Source organism: Elephantulus edwardii, unplaced genomic scaffold (genome assembly GCF_000299155.1).
Source record: "Elephantulus edwardii isolate Elephantulus edwardi_28Jun2011 unplaced genomic scaffold, EleEdw1.0 scaffold00191, whole genome shotgun sequence".
NCBI lineage: Eukaryota > Metazoa > Chordata > Mammalia > Macroscelidea > Macroscelididae > Elephantulus > Elephantulus edwardii.
The window spans coordinates 1,538,925-1,560,607 of NW_006399941.1; the positions used below are offsets into that span (position 1 = coordinate 1,538,925).

Below are 21,683 nucleotides of genomic sequence, written 5' to 3' on the forward strand. Positions count from 1 at the left end.
CTCTTCGTATAGCCCAGTGTCTCGTATAATCTGTTCTGCGTACAGATTGAAAAGGTATGGAGACAGAATACATCCCTGACGAACCCCTTCCTTGATTTTGAACCATGTAGTGTCTCCTTGCTCTGTTTTTACAACTGCCTCTTGGTCCAAGTATAAGTTTCATATCAGCACAATCAAATGTTCCCATTCTTCTCAGAGTCAGCCACAGCTTGTTGTGATCCACATAGTCAAAAGCCTTTGCATAGTCAATGAAGCATAGATAGACATTCTTCTGGTATTTTTTGCTTTCTGCTAAGATCCATCTGACATTAGCTATAATATCCCTAGAGCCACGACCTCTTCTGAAAACAAAAACAAAAACAAAAACAAAAAACAAAAAAGACTGGCAGTTCAAATTCACCAATCACCCTCTGGGAGAAGGATTGGCAGTCTCCTCCCAATAAGATTTATGGCCTCAGAACCCTGACAGAGGGTTAACAGAAGTCAGAATCAACTCGAAGATGGTGGGTAACATGCAGAAATTCCACCCACATAGAAAGCAACATACTTATTAGTGAATCATCTCAGCTAAGGTCACTCAAGGAAATATATTGTCATTTGGCTCAAATATGAAATCTACAGTGTTTCTACTCCATAATTCCTTCAACTCTCTGCGGCATAAATTTTAGTCATTAATTTGGAAAGTTTGTACACACTGCTTTCAGGAGTCTGCCAGAACAGCTGGTGAATTATCTTTTCTGTTTAAGCCCTGAGACATATGTTTCAAAGACGCAGGCACATGTGAAGGATAGATCCGCTTTCACCCAAAGTGAAGACAATGAATTTAGCATTACCGAGGAGGCTCCACCATGCACCAGGTCACACACCAAACCAAACAGTCCCCAAAAGCAACCAAAACAAAACCCGTAAGACAGACACCAATTTGGGCTTCTATTTTGCCTCAAGGTAGTTTGTTCAATAGAAGAAACTTGTCAGAATTAGGAGCCTTTCACTGCCAGCTGCAGCTTTAAGGAAGGGGACTACAAACATAACTGTGTCCTTAGACAAGTCGTTACCTGACAGACATCAGACCGAATGCCAGTCTTCCAAAATCCTTGGCTACTGAGCTCCACCGTCACTTCTCTCCTCATTGTATTCTTCTGCCTTATTTTTTGGAGTGCTTCCTAGAAAAGAATTTATTGTGATCAATAAGCCAGGATTAGAAAAAATCGTATTAACCCAAACTTTAAGCATAAAAATAAGCTAGATCCATTTAACATCATCCTGACATTGAAGTACTCAAACTTCTTCCTGACTTAAAAATATCCTGTTTGAAATGAATGTCAGGACACTCAAAGCCGTGGGTGTGTAAGAATAGCCTTATTGGTGACTAGGTAAGAAAATCTAAACCAAATCTGCCATTCTCACCAGCTCAAACAACACACACTCTTTTACTGATTTTTTTTTTTTAATTAACAGAAAACACAAAATGTGGTCTTCAGGGAAATCTCAAATCAGCACATAAAAATTACATGTATGTCAACAATCACCAGTCCTACGTAGGCATTTATATCAAAGAAAGACAGTGAGTAAATAAACCTTCACCCCAAGTTATTTTAAATATTACCTTCCAATTTTCAAGTCTCTCATTGTAAAAACATTTGCAGCTGGGGCAAGTCACATCAAAAAGACAATAATGCAAAACTCTTGCGGTGAGACATCATCGGGAACACTTTCACTGCCCAGGGAGGTCTGGGGCAGCATCGGTTATACTGCTAACTCAAAGGCCGCACCTTTCTGCATATCCAAAGCCACCTCGAGAGAAAGACAGGGAACCTCCTCTTGTCCAAGTTACAGCTTTGTGAGACCCACTGGAGAGTCAGCTATGCATCCGTCAAACTGGACACCAACGGACTGTTTGAGGTTTTTACTGCTCCTTTAAGCAACTGATTATAAAACGGAACTTTATATTTGCCCGTACACAATGCAACAAAAATCTTGTGTGATTTTTTTTTTTTTTTTTATTAAGAGAGTCAGAAGAATGCTACTGGCAGCCACTGGCCCCAACACAAAGACCTCCACCAGGTACTGAGTCCCACTCCAGGCCAAATCCACACTAAAGATGTTAACATAACGAGAAAGCCACACGGCCCCCTTTCTTCCTGGGCCACCACACAGCACAATGCAGTCTGCACTCTCAGCATGCAGACGCTGACTGGCTCAAGAGACAGGAAGACAGGGCTGGCGTTCAAACACCTTTTCCCCAGCATCAAAAGCCTGTCCTTAACATCTCCACAAAGAGTAAAATTTTACCGAACAAAAGACTAGTTTATATTCAAAATGTTTATTCTTAAAATTAAAATGAAAGCATCTAGCTCTAAGAGAGATGCAAATCTTAACAACTATGAGCTATCATCTCACCCCAGTAAGAACAGCAAAATTTAACAGAACAGCAAATATCAAATGCTAGCAAGGTTTTAGAGAAACTGGAACCCTTATTCACTATTGTTGGGAGTGTAAAATGGTGCAACCACTATGGAAGGTGGTATGGTGCTGTCTCAAAAAGTTGCAAATAGACATACCATTTGACCCAGAAACTGCACTACTGGGAATTTACCCCAAAGAAACCATAAATGCCACCCAAGCAGATATATGCACATCCATGTTTATTGTGGCTTTGTTCACAACAGCAAAGAGTTAGAAACAATCCAGGTGCCCATCAACAAACGAATGGATAGAGAAGCTGTGGTGTATTCACACAATGGAATACTATGCTGCATTAAAAAACAAAGAACTCATGAAATATTATACAAAATGGTGACCCTGGAAGATATTATACTGAGTGAAATATCTCAGTCACAAATGGACAAATACTGCATAGTGCCACTGTTGTAAAACGGGACTGACTTCAGGACTGGGGGAAACTAAGAGGGGATAAATAATATATACTTCATTGAAACAGATGAGGGAGAGAACTCTTTGGGAGGAATATATGATTAGGTATTATTGTCATGGCAGGAGTCCAGAATGAAGGCTGCATGGTAGAGTGAACTAGGGAGTGAGGGGGGATTGTATAACAATGAACGAATTTTTTTTTACTTTTCAAAGAGAAAAGCGAACTGGGGGGAGGGATGGGCAGCAAGGAGAGTGTGCAACAATGAATGAATGGAAATTCAAAGTTTCTGTAAGCTTTCATTAAAATAAAAAAAGTACCAATTAAAAAAAAAAATAAAACATCAGTATTATTCTGGAATGAATATTATCAGAGCTCTGGTGGCTTGGTGGGAAGAAGCAGTGTTGTTATCCCCAAGACATGAGGGTGAACGCACCAGTCGCTCTATAGCAAAAAGTGGGCAAAATCTCCTCCTATGCAATGCAATGCATCTGAAAACTCTGGAGCGTCAGTTATTAGTCAGTTCCAACTTGACGGTACACAACAACAATTCACTAGTAAAAAATGTGGAACTTGTGATATAAAAGCTTATAAATAAGCTCATCTCACTAAACGGACAAGCATATGGGTAGAGGAAAGTCAAGTATGATGAATTTTAAGTTTTTTCTACTTGACTGTAGGAACACTGCACTATTAGAGAGCTTTGGTAGCTCAGTGATAAGAAGTTGCACTGCAATCCTAAAGACACATGGTTCAAATCCACCAGCTGCTGCTCCATGGGAAAAAGATGGGCAATCTCTTCTCCCGTGATTAACTGCCTCTGAAAACCCGCCCGAGGGTCAGCAATGGGTCAGTTCTGAATTGATAACACACAACAACAACAACAACAATACTGAGCTAGTACAACAATCCTGAAATAACTCTAAAGCAGGTCATCATTAATATTCTGAGAATTGTGTCTCTACCAACCTCTCTCTGGGCCAGCTTCTGTTTGTCCGTTTGCTTAACTTTGGGACTGTTTGCCAGGAGGTGCCGAAGTTTCACGTAACTCTTCCACAGCTTCTGATACCTAAGGGTAAGGAGAGCCAGACAACTTAGACAAGGAGAAAGGGAAGCTATGAGTCAATAAAGCCAGATGTTTCCAGAGACCGCCTGGTCATGACCACGCTGTTATGAAAACTCATAATGAAACAGCAAACCTACATTCAGATGACGAGGTGATTTTATGGGGTGAGTGGAAGGAGTGACAAGCATCTGCAACCTGATGATTAACTTGATTATTACTTATTGTGGTGGAAAATGAAGCTTAATTCATTATATGATGAACCTGGTACTCTAGAAAGAATTCCAAAATCACACAAAAACATTCAAACCAATGGAAACATGCACCCTTTTCCACTGTTCTCTTAGAAGGTGACAACTTTTATTTAAATGTGCACTTTCTGGTGTTTGATCAAAGACGGTTCATTTTAACAGAGATATTGTTGGTCTCTACGAGTCCTGGTGGCACAGTGGTTAAGCTCATCTGCTAACAAAAATGATCTACGGTCGAAGCCGACCAGCCACTACTTGGCTATCTCCTCCCTTCAAAATCCTTTAGGCTCTCTCTCCTCTATCCTAGAGGGACTCTGGGTCGGAACAGACTAAATGGCTGTAGGTTTGTTTTGGTTTGTGTGTTTTTCTCAGTTTCTGAACTGCCCAGAGTGAAGGCTGCAGAGTGTGAGGACAGAGAATTCCATTTTTGTCAATATTCAAATACATACATAGCTCTATCCTTTTCTCCACTGGAGGAAATAAAAAGACAAATGGTGTACCCTAATTTGTAATCATGAGGATAAAAAAAAAATAAACCAAAAACAAGCAAAACAACACACAGATGCGAGGCAGTCACATATGTGATGGCTGCGGACGAGTCTAAAGGATACTGTCAGGTCGCGCTGGCCATGGGGAACCTGCAGTCCTGTATCGGCACACAGTCCCACCGCCGGAGTCAAAGGGGCCTCATCACGTGCTAACAACCTAACAACCTGCTGACGAGGAGGGATTTTCAAAAGATCTTCTGTCAAGCAGACACTGCTCCCTCAGCTGAACTCCTTTTTGAGAGCTTTGCTTTTGTTTAAGAGAATGGATGAAAGAAAGAAGTACTTACACCGCGCCTGGATCACAGCTTCACAGTTTTATCCAAAGGAGGGAAAAAAAGAACAAAACCCTTTAGCCTCTTCTAATATATGTCACTCAGAATTGTTATTTATGAGTTTAAAATCACCCCTGCCCTTTTTCTCCCCAGTGTGACTCCTTTCTAAAAACATGAAGGCTAGCCTGAAAACGGCTGGATTCTTTGATTTGTTTCCTGCGGTGGGGAGTTCACACACTCCTGAAGAGTATAATGGGGTTCTCGGCAGTCCCACATACCCCCATCTCCTCAGAAACAAAAAGCCCAAAACACCAACATCCAGTTGAAAAACAACAACCAGACGAAGTGACAATACCACCTCAAGGAGTGGAGATCATGGCTTCTCCTGCCCACACAACACCTGACCGTGCACCTTGTCCTGAGCTCGCTCTAAGGCGCTCGCAGACCGTGCTCTGTGTAAAACCAGCTACGTTAGCAGTGCTCCTCTCTTCTAGAGGGCACGGAAAACACAATCATGGCAGCAGCAGTTAGTGTACTGTTGAGGAAGGGCAAAGGTCTCCAGAGGATTAAAACAGACGGGACTCAGGGCGCTCAAAACTGCCAGCGAAAATCTGTGGAAGAATAATTTTCTGTGGACAAGTAGGCTGAGAGAATCAGTCTTTAGAAGCTAACAAAACTTGTTCTGTTCAGACACGTGGCTCCTGGCGTGCCTTAAGTTCTACGAGGGAAAGTGTACTCCTCGGCTAACTCAGCTGTTAGAAGGTGAAAGTGGCGAAGACAAACACGGAGAAATGGCTTACTGTGGGTCTCCTGCATAACTCAACTGTGCAGGGCGGATCCCAAAATGGACAATAATGGGAAAAGTAATCACTTCCGGGTTGAACTGTTCACGGTCCAGCTGATCAATACGGACAGAGCTTGGTTTCTAGGAAGAAAAAAAAAATCAAAACCATTTATTCCCATAAGAAGTCTTCAAGCACTGGCTTTAACCTAAATAGAGAAGAAATGGATTGGATTTTTTCCTAGGAAAGCCTGGTCCCTACAGGGAAAATATCACTGAACCCCCTTTAATCACCACAGCACCACCATATAAAAACTTTAATGTCAACCCTGCAAATGAGTCTGAGCTATGTAGCATAATAGAAAATGATTTTTTCTTTTTTCTTTTTTTTGCAGTCCACACAGAAACCTTTAAGAACTAAGCTTTTCAAAGGACACCTAACCAGATGTAACTTTTCCTTAACCTCTCCAAAGGCACAGGGAAAGTATTCCACATCAAGGAGGCAATGTGTCTGCTTATCTGCCTTCATTTCTTATTTCATATGAACAGCTTATTTCTACTCAGACTGCATAGATCACTTCCCTCCCCCACTTCTAGTTTTCAGTTTCAAGGCAGAATCAGTCCTTGAAGAGGGATGTCATGCTTGGGAGGGTAGAGGGACAGTGCAAGAGAGGAAGACGCTGAATGAGATGGATTGATTCAGTGACTGGGGTAATGGGGGGTAGGAGTGTCAGAGAGAATAAGATTGGCACAGGATAGAGCAGGGTTTAGGGCTGCTGTACATAGGGTTTCTATAAGTCGCGGACAACTCGACGGCACATAACAACAACAACAGTTCTCAGCTTATTTTGAGTTCCATTAACCTTACATATTGGAATTAGAAGTCACAGTGACATACAGGACAGGGACAACTGTAAGAGCTGAATGCAGTTAGATTGTCTGACCCTTTGAAAGGGGACAGTTTACCATTTTCTACTGCTCACACAGTGGGAAATATTTGAGCTCTCTGTCCTGCTAGGTTTCCACTTTGTACAACTTTTGGCTTTCAGGGGGTTTTTAATGATTAAGCCTCTCTTAATGTATCCACTTCAATACAGACTGAAGCTCAACATCAATATTCTCAAGACAAAGATTCTCACCACTGAGCCAATTGGCAGTACCATGACAGATGGAGAAGAGACTGAGGTTGTTTACAGGTTGTTTGACTCCAGAACAAACACTCTTGCGCACCAGTACTCAGGAAATCAAAAGGTGAATTGCACTGGGAAAATATGCTGTCAGGGACTTCTCCAGAGTACTGAGAAGCAATGATGTCAGCCTAGGAGGCTAAGGTGCACCTGATCCAGGCCATGGTCTTCACAATTACTTTCTATGCATCAGAGAGCTGGACAATGACTAAGGATAAAAGATGAAGAAATGAAGTCTTTGAATTGTGGTGCTGGAGAAGAGTCTTGAACATAACAAGAAAACAAATAGGTCTGTCTTAGTGTGGAACCAAGTTTCTCTTTGAAGGCTAAGATTCTGAAGCTCTCTCTCTCATATTTTGGGCATGTGGTCAGGAGGGACCAGTCCTTGGAGAAGAACATCATGCTTGGAAAAGGAGAGGGACAATGGAGGAGAGAAAGACCCCAAATGAAAAGGATTGATACAGTAAGTGAAGCAATGGGAGTAATGAGTCAGAGTCAGTGAGACTGGCTCAGGACAGAGCAGGGTTCAGAGCTGTTATATATAGGGTTGCTATGAGTTGCAGGTGACTTGACAGCACATAACAATAACAACAACAATATATCCACTAAGGCTATTTTTTTATTTTTATATTGTTGTTAAATACTGTCCAGTTGGTTATGACTCATAGTGACCACACGTTCAATAGAAGGAAACCACTCAATCTTGTTTGAGTCCATTATAATAGTCGTTGATCAATTCACTTGGTTAAAGGTAGGTGGTTTGTTTGGGTTTTGGGTGTGGTTTTTTTTACTGAGTCTCTTCTTTACCAAACATTATGTCTTCCTCCAGGTACTGATCCTTTTGGATAACATGTCCCAAATACAGGAACGAAGTCTTACCAAACAAATTTCTAAGCAGCATCACTAACAATCATTCTAAGACAGATTTGTTTATCCTTCTGACAGTCCATGGTATATTCAATAGTCTTCACAAACACCACCATTCACATACTAATTCTCCAGCTTTCAGGTGCATGTGAGGTGACTAAAAGCACCAGAGCCTGGAGTTAAGTTAGCCAATCCTCCTCATGTCTGCTTCTTTTGCAGAGATTTGAATGCTGCAATAGGACCACTGGTTTCTTGGTTGTCACTTCCAGGGGTGTTGACTACAGATCCAATAGATAATAAAATGTAATTCTCAACAACTTCACTCTTTGATCTGTGCATCATTATGTTGCTTACTGGTCCTGTTGTGCGGGGTTTTGCTCATTTATGCTGAGCTCTAATCCATACTGACGACCTAACTCTTGGTCTTCATGAGCAAGTCCACGTCATCTCCAATAAAGGCACAGTTATGTCATTTATACACCACAGCCTGTTCAAGAGTCTTCCTCCAATGCTCATGCCATGTTCTTCTTCATTTAGTCCAGCTTCCTAATTATCAGCATAGAGGGCAAGTAAGTATAGTGAAGGGATAACCTGGCACGCAGTTTTCACCATCTGAAAGCATGTAGTATCCCCCCTGTTTTGCTCAAACAACTGCTTCTTGGTCTACATACAGGATTTGCATGAGCACAATTAACAGTGTAACTATAGGCAGATCCACCTCATGCTAATCTCATGAACACCACCACCCAGGCCTAATTCATTCCCACGACTGCTGGCGAGTTTGCGTTGATGGATACACCAGCTGTGCCAATCCAACCCTTCCCCGCTGGTCCTCTACTTCCTAAAACATGATGTCCTCCTCCAGGGAACGAGCCCTCCTCCTGGTATGTCCAAAGCCAGTAAGTGTGACAATGTTCTCTTGTGATCTGTTAAGATTTTCAATGGCTAATTTTCAGAAGTAGATCATCATTCTTTCCTTTTCATCTGCTTACCAGGTGGACTGACACACTGACTGCAGCAATTGGTTCGAGTAAGTCGGAGACTGTGAGGATGGCACACAACAGGACAGGGCTCAGATCTGTCGTTCTTTGGGTTGCTATGGGTCATGCTCACCTCAAAAGCCCCTAACATTAGCAACAACAATCGGCCTTACCTCACCTTAAAAGCTCTCTGAAATCTGTCCGCCGTAGATGGCCCAGCCGGTTCTTGAAATACAAAAGGCATAGCTTCCTTACCCATAGCATCATACACATCATGACAAACAGACAAACTGACAGAGAAATGTTCAAAAACGCTTGTGCTGTCTCTGAATTTATGTGGACAGGGTAGTGGAAAGGAGGAAAATAAGGTCTAGATTTGGACACAACTCTACAACATTTACCGTTATCATTTACACAAAAATTTAAAAAACAAAAATCAGACTAATGAAAAGGGTGTCCCCTCAGTAAAGCAAGTAAATGCTTTAGACAGAAGATTAAGTCTTTTAAGTTCTGTGGCAATAATTTAATGTCATCATAGTGGCTTAAAAATTTAATATATTTCTCAATATTTTTACCATTGGGCAATCTTTCAAAGCAAATACTACAGAGGATGAATTGTACTATCAAGTCTACCATGCATTATGTGGAATTTGTACAATGCTTATCTTTAGGTAACACTGAAAAAGGATTCATTAACTTACATGTTCAAAAGTCTTATATCTAAATTTATGTCTCCTAATTTCTTGCTGACAGTACTCCTACATAAAGCTTTCATCCTGATCAATCTGGTTTCCTCATTATCTTCATAGCACTGTCAGTGCCCAAAGACCTTGCTTTGGTACTCCTCCAGCAAGCATGTCTGGCCACCTTGGCTCAGTGATCTCTCCTATAACTAAAACTACAGGCTTTACTGGGAGGTCCCTGATTCAGCAATTCCTAACTGACTTCTTTTATACAGATATACTCACATTTTCAGGGGAGTAGGTACTTCGTAAAGAACAGAAGCTTCTACAGCACATGGCTCAAAAAGTACTCAATCAATGAATATTAGCTGATGATCACAATGAATTTCACTTAACAGTAAGCAACAGATGAATGTCAAGCAGTTGAAAATGTTTTGAAATTCTGGTCCCAGATCCTCCTGATTAGCATAAAGCTGTCCCTACCTTTTTACAAAATCCTCAATTGATTCTGGGATCCCAAGAAAACTAAGTCACGGAAGAGAGCTTACACGTAGATTTGTTGCTAAGATATCAATGTTAGTGCAAGGGAATATTCAAATGGTCCAACCAAGACACATCTCCCGCCACCATCACCCCACTCTGAATTTTGGCAAAGCCCTAAAACTGGCAGGAAATAGATTTATTTTACAACAACCGTTGTTAGGTGCTATACAGTAGATCATGACTCAGTGACTCTAAGAACAACAGATTAGAACCTTGTCCTAATCTGTGGGATCCTCGCCATCTCCACCATGCTCAAGCTCAAATGGCTTAAGTCATTACATCAAACTGTCTCACTGAAGGTCTTCTCTACTTTTCCCAGAATGATTTCATTCTCAACATACTGGTCTTTCCAAACAACACGCCAAAATATTGGAGATGAAGAAGCACCCTAGTTGTTCCCCAAGACAGACCTGTTCATTCTTTTGGTAGTGCATGAGACAGTACTCTTCTCCAACACCACAACTCAAAGGCATTTGATTCTTTTTCAGTCTACCTTATTCACTGTCCAACTTTCAGATGCATTTAAAGCAACTGAAAATATCATGGCTTGTCTCAGATGCACCTTAGTCTTTAAACTGGTATCTTTACTCTTTAGTCCTTTAAAATAGTCCCTGACAACAGATTACCTCAATGCAACACATCTTTTGAATATCTGACTGCTGCTACCATGGGTGCTGATCGTGAAACCAAGTAAAATGAAATAACTGACAACTTTACTCCTTTCTCCAAGTATTCCGCATGATACTACAGACTGATGGGTCCAGTAGTGAGCATTGTTTTCATGATGGTGAGAAGTAATCCATACTGAAGGTGGAAGTCTTTGAATTTCAACAGTAAGGCCTCCAAGTTCTCTTCACTTTCTACAAGTTGATGAGTCTTCCTCTAATTCTAATGCCACATTCTTCTTCAATCTATACTGATTTGTCCAGCATTCAGATTGAATTGGTATAAAGAAAGATAAAAAACTGGTGCAAACCTGATTTTAAACTATGTGGTGTTCACTGATTTTGTTCAAACAGCCGCTTCTTAAGTCTAAGGAAAGGTTTAGCATGAGTACAATCAAGTGTGCTGGGATGTCCATTCTTAATGTTAGCCATGACTTGTCATGCTCCACACAGTCAGATGCCTTTGCATAGTCAGGAAAGCACAAATCAACATCCTTCTGATAGTCTCTGCTTTCAATCAAGACCCATCTGACAAAAGCACTGAATTCCTTGTACCATGGCCTCTTCTGAAGGCAGTCTGAATTTCTGGCAGTTTGTTGTCAATGTACTCATCCAGCTGTTTTTTTAATAATCTTTCTCAGAATTTTACTTGCATGTGACATTAATGGTATTATCTGTTACTTCAAAGAAAAAAATAATTCAGTCTTATTCTCATATACTTTAACTTACATATTTAAAAAAGTCTTTCTAAATTATTCATGTGATTTATGTCCTTTAACATTTTAAAGCTCTATTATTTTCAAGTTTTATGTTCAAACATATTTTTATGAAGCACTTTCTGGCTGCGTTATATTGCTTGCAAACAGCCACATTTTGTTTGTACAGATGTTACTGTCATGCAACAAAGAACTGGTCCAGAGTTTTTGTTTTTATGAATTAAGGCCACTAAACAATTTGGCAGCTTTTTAAAAGTAGCAGCTTTGTTTGAATAGACAACTGTTTTCACAAAATTTTTAAAATGGAAGTTTTATCTCTTTCATTTCTGCAAAATTTTACAACCATAAGAGGTCAATGAAGAACTTATTTACAGAGCAATAACATTTTAGATGAAAACGATACATATCATTATCTGATATAAAAAAAAAACACAGCATTTTTCCTTCGAGAAACTAGGTTCCGAGGACTTGCAGTGACCTAATTGGCAGGGAACTGCACTGCTCGCACCCACCCGGGCCTCTGGCACACAGAGACAAGCGGTCCCCTCTCATGCAATTACCGGTCTCAGAAAAACCTTGGGCCACTATACACTGGGCCTGGCTAGATGACAATGAATGAGAGCTACCATTCAATTCCTTGGTTTCGGTTTTTTATTTCACCTTCAAAATTGAATACAAGCAGCTAATTCTTAAAATAAAATTTAAGAAACTAAAAGAAGAAATGAGAAATAGTAGTATCAAGTATTCAATATGCAGAGTAATTATGGCAAAGAATCAAGAAAAAATAAGGAACAATAAAAGGAATAAAATGAAAGATATTAACAGGAAGTAATTAGAAGAAAATATTACTGGCCAATAAAAATAAAAATTTGTCAACTCACTTTTATGCCTATCAAATTGGTAATTTCTTTTTTAAACTAATACAACTAATATGAAGGAACTGGTCCATTCTACTTTGTCCAGTTGGACTACAAATTTGATAGCTTTCTATAAAGCAACGTGCCATATAGGTCAGAAGTCTCTTAAAATGTACCTACTTTCAATTTACTAAGTCACACACAGAATTTCTTCCGAATAAATGAAATGGTTATACAGGCAAAGATGCACAGATATTAATGGGTGTATTACAGAGGCAATGGGGGTTGATGTGTCACAGTCAGTGAGACCGGCTCAGGACAGGGCAGGCTCTAGGACTCTTGTACTTTGGGTCACTATGAGTTGTAGGTGACTCAACAGCACATAACAACAACAACAATATAAGTGTGTATATATATTTTCACCAGCACATTCACACACATATACATTGACAGCAGTGCTAATTACAGCAAAGGTCTGGAAACAATCCTGACGGAATTATTTCATCAGCATACATGCCTTTTGTAAATTGCACTCCTAAGGAAATTTAAGACGAGTTTGAAAAAATGCTAATTTTGCTGTGAATGTTGTTGAAGGAGCAGAAGGTAGCGGCAAATGCAGAATATTAATATTTAATAGCAGGATGTTAATTTTGTTTCAAAATAATATAAATCCTTTCTATTTTACAAAGAGTAGAAAAGCAAATAATCTGTAGAGAATTAAATTATGGATAATTTTCTGTTTTCCGTTAGCCGTTTGTACCTATTTCTATCTTCCTAATTTTCTACACTAAAGATCTATTGCCTTCAAACCAGTCTAAAATCAGATATAAACATATCAAATTCTGAATTTCAAAATTCTCCAGTTATTGCATTAGTATTGCTAACAGTTAGTGTTGTTAGGTGCTGTCAAGTACGACCCCTGGCGACCCTATGGACAACAGATCTCAACCCTGTCCTATCCACTGCTAAATAAATGCTTCTTACTTAATAAACTGGTAGAGGAAGAATGTCTCACAGGACAAAACCTGGTGAACACACAGATGCTTTTAAGCTATTCTCTCACTGTTTAGGGGGAAACATCCAAAGCTGAGAAGGAAGGTGTCTCGGCTCCTAACGGAGGCGACAAGAGGACATACCGTTCCCGGGTTGGTGACAATCATGCCTTTACACTCCTCCGCGTACTTCTGCCACTCCAGCTCTTCCCACTGCAACATGTTGGCAATCTCCTCCTCGGGCACCAGGGCTTTGCTGCAGCGCAGGAGGTAGAGAAGTATCTGGTGCATGGACAGCACCTCCTTCCCTCCATCTTGGGTGTGAATGGACAGGAAGCAGAGGGGGGAAAAAATAAGGCCACTGAAATAACAGCAAATCACTCACTGAATAAGGAAAACCAATGAGGCGGAGTGGGGAAGAAGAGATTTAAAAAGCCTTTATAAACAGGTAATTTTCATTTTACAGTTTAACCAGGTGCTTCTCAGTAAGAAAGCCATTTGTATCATTGATAAACAGTGTTCATAAACCACCTCAATTACTAAAATGACAACAACAACATTATAAATGATGAAAGGCTCAGTTTGTGCGGTATGAATGTTTTTCTTCAAGTGTCAATCAGAATAAATTTAAAACCACCTTCTAGCGCACAGAATTAAGACAATGCCTTAAATGCTGCATCATTCCTTTTAGGGTGACAGATGGGAGCTCTTGAGCAGTGATGGACTGGTCCTGAAGAAATCCTAAGCTTTTATGAGATATTTATGGCTGTTTCCAACAAGCCATTGTTGCATTATGGTCTAATGTTGGGTGCTAATGTGCTGCACCTGCTATGGTAAATAGCACTGAAGAATTTGTACTATTATCATGCACAATCATTACCGAATGCAACACAGGGCAAACAGACCAAGCATTCAGAACCTAGGACCAGCAATCACGACATAGGACAGGGGATAAAAACAGCAAATTGCCTTGGAAAACCTCTACCCATCTCATATTTGATGAAATAGTCATTCGTGTAATGTGACCATTAGTGAGGGGTTCATTTGCTTCTGTCTCCTTTTTGGACTTACCTTCCTGAATAAAATTTGTGACCACTCTGTGACTACACAAAGAAAGGACAAGAGCCCCAAATGTTTGGAAGACAATACCCTCACAATCCCGAAGGGATGCAGTTTGAGGTCACCAGCTGCTCCATGGGAGAAGGATGTAGAATCTCTTCACACGTGATTAACTGTCTCTGAAAACCCACTGGAGGGTCAGCTATGGGTTGGTTCCAACTTGCCAGTAAAGAACAACAAGGGTCATAAGTTATGATAGAAACATTAGAGACACAAGTAACCAAGAGTACAAAGTGGTGGGAATGGGATGGCACAAATGAGAACGTCCCTTCTGTGGTAGAGGAGGATCCCTAGAAGCTACACTAGGCGTTCAAATGAAGACCACAGAGGAATGGATGCCTTTGAATTGTGGCTTGGGAAGGGTCTTGACTACCCCAGCGGCTGCCAAAAGAACAGACAAGCCATGTCTTGAAGGATGTGCAAGCATGTCCTCCTCAGAGGCAAGGTCGGTGAAGCTTCATTTCACGTACTGAGAGTATACTGTCTGGAGGGGCCAGTCCTCAGAAAAAGACACTACGCTAGGACAGACCGACAGATGACCTGCACAAGAGAGGAAGACCTTTCAGAAGATGGGTGGACGCAGTGACTGCCCACAATGTGCTTGAGCATGGCATACTGTGACCAGAATGAGGACCAGGCCAGGTTTCCATCTATTGTCCACAGGGTCACTAATACATCCTAATTGACTCAGGGGCATCTAACAACTAAATGAGCTCTAAATACCATAGGGCTGTTCTATCACGCTGTTACTGAATGCCACTGAGACAGTGCTGACTCATAGCAACGAGAGAGGGGGGGGAGATATCTTTCCCACATGGTTTCTGAGACTGAAGCCCTTATCATGTGGTGTTGTTATGTGCCATGGTGCCAATCAAAAGGTCAGTTGTTCAAGTCTATGAGCTGCTCTGCTGGAGAAAGTCAGGCAGGCTCCTCTCATAAAGACCTGAGAGCCTCAGGAGCCCCACGGAAAGTTGCTATGAGTTGGAGTGTGACTCCACAGCAGTGGCTAATCTTTACAGAAGATTGCCATATTTTTCTCCCACTGAGTAGGTTAGTAAATTGAATCCATCCTTTGGGTTAACATATGAGGACTCAACCACTGGGCTACCAAGGCTCTCCTGTTTTGCTCTGAGGATTATGCAAACAGCAAGAATTCAGGCGCACAAAATAGCACCAGAATCTTCCCAGCAGTCAGTGCTGGCCGACTACTGGGAGCTTTGGATAAAAGGGAAATAACTAGGGGAACTGAATTTAAAGTGCAAAGACCAAAGGCACAACTGGAAGAGGGAGACATTTAAGTCTCTAAGCTAAGGGTTTCTTAAAGGCTCCAAATCTGTGGTAATGAATGATGTAAGATCACAGGCCCAATAAACAAAACAAAATTACCCCAAAATAAAAACAGGAGTGAATTCAAAACAAAACATCTCTGTCGTGGGTCACTTCTGAGTCATGACAACTCTTCATCGGGTTTCTGAGGCTGTAAGCCTTTAAGAGAGGAGACTTCTCATCTTTCTCCCTAAGTGTAGCTGGTGGATTCAAACCACCAACCTTTCTGTTAGCTCTGCAACACTTAACATACAACGTCAGCAGAGCTCTTCAGGTAAAGAACGGAGGCCACTACAAGCTAAAGAAAAGCATCTTCCTAGCTTGATGATGAAAGTGGTAAGAGTTCTCCAGCACCACAGAAACTGGAATAATAACATTTATGTCCAAACATCAAGTGTAAAGTAGTTAATGTTAAAGAGAAGCTATAGATTCAGATTCAAATCCGCTAAATATGTTAAACAGCAATTACAACCTTGCAGGTTATTGACTACTGTGGGGAAAAACTCAGAATCTCAGGACACATCATCTAAGTGGAGGGACAGGGGGTGACGCCTGTGCTTCCCTGCGGTACAGGGTAACAATCACTATGGAAAGAGAGGACGACTAGAAAGTCCTACTTCAGTCGATGAGAAGAGAGGCTGTGAAAATACACCCCATAAATATCTGTGCAGCGACTCTGAGACACGCACAAGTAACTCAGCCACTTGCTTGCCGACGCCCATGAATTCACCCATTCTAATGAACTGCCTCTCTTAGTTTGTCTGTTTTTGCTTCGTGTTGCTAAGTTGAAGACATAAGTAACGATGTCACTAAGGGCTAATCTTATCTCACTGGCTTCGGCAGAGGACGTGATATAAAGGAGAAATCAGAGCGGGTAAGCTAAGGTTAGCAGGAACACTGCCAACGCTGGGCCAGAGCCTCGACAACGGGTCATTATTCGGGAAGAACTGGAGTTTGTGTTCCAAGAAATGAATCTGGACAGTCACTAATGAACTGACAGACTTTATAAACTGTATCTCAGAGACCCAATTCTCTTCAGTGGATGTGGTTTGATTATTTCTAGAGGAACTTGGCGGGCCAGCGTGTGCGTAGCTGGGAAATTTGTGTTAAAGATATAGCTTGTTAAAGGAGTATTTCTCAACTGTGGAACTCAGAATTTCAAGAAACAGAAAAACACCTTGCTCTCCCCTACACAGAACTGGCAGCAGTGTCTTTTCTGTATATTCCCACTGGGATATAACCCAGCTTCGTTTCATTTCCTTTGACGTGTATTCCAAGGCTGCATCTCTCTAATTTTCCAAACTTAAAGTTCCATTAAGGGACGACACATTGTGGTGTTAATCAAAAGGTCAGTGGTTGGGGAACAGAGGGAAAGGAGTGAAACCAATTAGGCAACTGGCCAGTTACCAAGTATACACTAATAAATTTCCAAATATAATTTTAAAAAGAAGAGAATTATCGTTCATAGGGGTTAGCAGTTTGAAATCACCAGCTGCTCCGTGGGAGAATGAACAGTCCCTGGCCACAGAAATTTGGGGATTTGGGGCCTTGGAAACTATAAGGAAGGTCTCCACGAGGGGAATTAGACTCAATAGCAGTGATTTAATCCTGTACTGCTCCATTATTGGTGGTGGTGTGTGTCAAGTTGGAGCAAACTCATAAGTGACCCTCCACTGGTCACTTTCAGAGGCTGTAAAACACATGGAAGGAGACGACCCATCTTCCTCCTATGGAGCAGCTGGTGGATCTGAGCCATGTGTCTTTGGGAATGTGGTGGTGGTGAGGTGTCGAGTCGTAGACGCTCATAGCGACCCTATGAACGAAAGGCCTGAGCCCTGTCCCTAGAGTTTCCAGAGGCAAGCTACTTCAGAAGTGGATGCCACTCCTGCTTCCAGGCTTGTTTTAATCGGGAAGCTCCACCAAACACTGTCCACCATGGGTAACCATTATTACATTTGACACATCAGTGTCACAGTGTTCAGCATCACAGCAACCACGAGTTACCTCTGCACAGCAACACACAGACCAGTGCTATACCACCTAGAAGAATGTTTGACCAAAAAAAAAAAAATTGAACCATGCCTGAGGGCTGCAGATTAAAATCACCCACCTTGGGCTTGGTACCATAACTTTCTATCCACTAGGCCAACATAGCTCTCTCTATGCTGTCGTTGTTGTTGTTGTTAGGTGCCATCGAGTCACAGACGACTCATAGCAACCCTATGAATCAAATGCCTGAGCACTCTTTATAGAGTTTCTGGAGGCAAGCCATTTCAGAAGTGGATGCCACTCCTGCTTCGAAGGACACCTTTCAACCACGAGGCTACCAGAGCTCTCTAAAGTTGCACTGTTGTTGCTGTTATTACATGTCATCAACTCTCCTGTGACACATAGCGACCCAATGTAGGGCAGTTCTGAACTCTGCCCTCTGCTGAGCCAATCTCATCATCTCCAACACACCTAATTCCGTTGCTCCAGTCATTCACAGAGTCAATCCATCTCATCAGGGATCTTCCTCTCCTGCACTGTTCTGCACCCTTCTAAGCATGTTCTTCTCTAAGGACAGGTCCCTCCTGGCCACTTGCCCAAAGTATATGAGAAAGAGCTTCAAACTCTTAGTCTCCAACAAAAACTTGGGTTTCACCTCTCCAAGACAGTTTAACCAAGCCATTTCAGAATCAACATTCTGACTGAACCATGCCTGAGGACCAAGCTTGAAACAAGTCAAGACTTGTTTTCTTGACAGTCCAGGGTGCAAGACTCTTCAGCGCCACAACTCAAAGGCACCGATTCTTCTTCTTTCATCCTTAGTCACTGTCCAGCTCACTGACATACAGCAAGTAATTGTGAAGACCATGGCCTGGATCAGGTACACCTTAGTCTCTACACTGATATCATTGCTCTTCAATACTCTAGAGAGGACCCTAACAGCAGACTTTCCCATCGCGATACGCTTTTTGATTTCCTGACTGCTGGTGCCAAGAATGTTGATTGTGGAACAGAGCCAAGCTGAAGTTATTAACAATCTCACTCTCTTCTCCATCTACCATGAAACTGCCAATTGGCCCAGTGGTGAGAATCATTGTTTTCTTGATATTGAGCTTCAATGCATACTGAGGACTACCGTCCTTGACCTTCTGCAGCATACATCTCATGTCCTTCTCAGTTTCAGCAAACAAAGTTGTGCGATCTGCAAAAAGCAGATTGCTGATGAATCTTCCTCCAATCCTAATGCCACATTCCTTCTTGTAAAATCCAGGCTCCCAAATTATAAGTTCTGCATAAAGATTTAAAAGGCATGGAGAAAGGGTACATTTCTGATGCACACTTTTCCTGATCCTGAACCAAGCAGTATTTCCCTGCTCTGTTCTGACTACTGCTTTCTGGTCCAAGTATTGGTTTTGCATGTGCACAATTAAGTGTTCTGGGATTCCCATTCTTCTCAAGGATGCATTAGAAAATATTAATGCTTCCTCCAACAACACTTGCTACCCTGAGAATTTTAAGAGACTTTGCCGTGTATATCCCTCTTTGTAAGCTGCATGTCTGAGAAATATCACTCTCAAACGGGACAATTTTCAAAACTCAATTTGCTGAAAAGTTAATTTACAAAACTGATTCAGGATTTTCTGAAGGCTAACCTTCATTCACTACAGCAATTGTGTAAGAATTGACTAGCCTTTCCTTAGACATATCCTTATTATCTTTACAATTATACTGAGCCAGCGCCCCAGCTCAAGGCTAAGTTCAGAACCACGCTCAAAGAACTCACATCAACTGCTTTCCTAGCAAGGGCGAAGGCAGAGAGAGGAAGCAAATGAGAAAAACTCTCCAAATCTCAAGAAACTGATTTTTCTATGTTTTTATCTCAATTAAAGTTGCCTGCATTGAATGGAATTATCTTTGATTTTGACTATAATGTTTTATTTTAGGTAAATTTATCTAAAGCAACTTAAACAATTACCTTCAAAATGACTAGAGAGAAAATGGATAAAGACTATGACTGAGAAAATAAATTATCTAGGAGAATTGATTCTTTTGAGCTGTGGTGCTGGGGAAGAGTATGGAATGTACCATCAAGGCATCTAACTTATAAAGATTTGATATAAATAAAAAGCAAATGAGAATGGGAAGACAAAACACTTGAAATACGTGAAGAGCTGCTTATTATCACAAGAGTTCACCAATAAGCACACTAATCCTAACCCACTGAGATTATGACTCTGTGTGTGTGTCTGTCAGGTGAACAAAAAGATAAAAGAAGACTAGTAATATTCAGTGGTAACAAGTTTCAATAACTGTTGGACACAAACAGAAATTGGTTATTTTGTTTCTACAGGGAACTTCAACAACGGTTCAAATTTAAAATGTTCACAATGTCTTAAATATTTCATTTCTGGGACTCTTGCCTTCCAAAAGCATTCATAATAATGCAAAATTATTGACGCACAAGGCAATTCCTGAAGTGTTTTTTTTCCCCGTTTTTTTTTAAATTTTATTAGTTTTAATGAACATTTACAGGGATTTTGGGTTTTCATTCCTTCATTGCTGCACCATTCTCTCTACCCTCCTCCCCAGTTTGTTCTTCTTCCCCACCATCCGAATGTCTGTTTTAATTGTCCAATTGCCACAGTGCTTGTCAAAGTCAGTTCTGATTAATTTCCTTTGTCGGTGTGTCCTTTGCCATTCCTAGGGGGAAATAAAGACTGCCAAAATATTGATCAATTGTAGTAGTTCTCAGGTGTCATCAAGTTGGCTCTTCCTCACAGCAACTCCTCCATACAAAAGAAGGAAATTCTACCCACTCCTGAGCCATCCAGACAATCTCTGCTCTACTTAAATGTTTTTGTTGCAGTCACCAACCATGTCAATCCATTTCATCAAAGGTCTTCTTCCCTGTTAATGGTCTATTATTTTTCCGAGCAAAATATCCTTTTCTAAGGACTATAGCCCTTCCTGACAGCACCCCCCTGTTTCAAAGAAACACTGGGGCCTCACCTCTAAGACATTTTTGTTTATTTGATAATCCATGATCTATTCAAAATGCATCATCATCAATACAAGTCATCAATTCTTCTTTGATCCTAAGCATAACAGAGTGTGAGGAACCAAAAAAGAGGCAAAGAAATTAAACTTAATGCTGTTGAGATAATTCTTACTCTCAAGATAGATATTGGTAGTTCCCAAAAATTATTTTATGACATTTAAGATTTCAAAAAGATCGAAGAAATAGGACAGATCAAAGGGAAGAAAGTTCAATCAAAAGAAAAATTCTTATATTTGAGTGTTCCTCAAGAAAAGCAAAAGAGCTTAGGTCTTCATCTCAAAAAAATAAAATTGGGAGGACTAAAGGAGTATGTAAAAGGGTACAATATAAAAACTGTAAGAAAATAGAATTTAATAAAAAGGCTTTGTACTTATCTTTAAAATAAATCCAAATAAAATAAGAGACTTGCTTACATCATAAGTTAAAATTTCTGTTCAAAGAAAAGTTAACATAATTTAAAGGGGAGAAAAATATTTATCAGAAGGGCAATGAACATGATCAAATGAATAAAGAATAAGAGATAGCATAATTGTGGGGTTTTTTTAAAATTCAACACTATGCTGAACTTCCCAGTCTGTATAAAAAAACCAAATAAAACAAAAAGTTTAAGTATTTGCAAGGAAAAATAAACCTGTCACTATAAAAACAAGATTGTACAAATTTAAAAAAAAGACAAAACAGAAACTCAAAGGACCTATAACCTAGTAAAATTAAGATATAAAAGAGAATATATATCTTTTAAATTTTATTTTGTTGAGAACCTATACAACCAAATGCACATCAATTCAGCAGTTTCTGTATGTACAATTTAGGAACAGGGATCATAATGTTCAAGTTGTATGACCATTCTCAGCTTCCTTTACTGGACTGCTCTGCCTGTATTAAGAAAAATCCACTGACACCCAAGGATCTTC

At 40.6% G+C, this 21,683-nt stretch overlaps 1 protein-coding gene across 2 annotated transcripts in view; it reads right to left on the bottom strand.

The window, feature by feature from the left end:
• Positions 1-21,683, bottom strand: part of DROSHA (drosha, ribonuclease type III) — a 176,475-nt gene that overhangs the window by 87,349 nt on the left and 67,443 nt on the right. For both annotated transcript variants that reach the window (XM_006896787.1, XM_006896786.1), the window contains 4 exons: positions 13,422-13,591; positions 5,807-5,931; positions 3,842-3,941; positions 1,056-1,163 (listed from right to left, as the gene is read on the bottom strand). In XM_006896787.1, the coding sequence (XP_006896849.1) occupies positions 1,056-1,163; positions 3,842-3,941; positions 5,807-5,931; positions 13,422-13,591 (503 nt within the window). The remainder of the gene's footprint in view (positions 1-1,055; positions 1,164-3,841; positions 3,942-5,806; positions 5,932-13,421; positions 13,592-21,683) is intronic.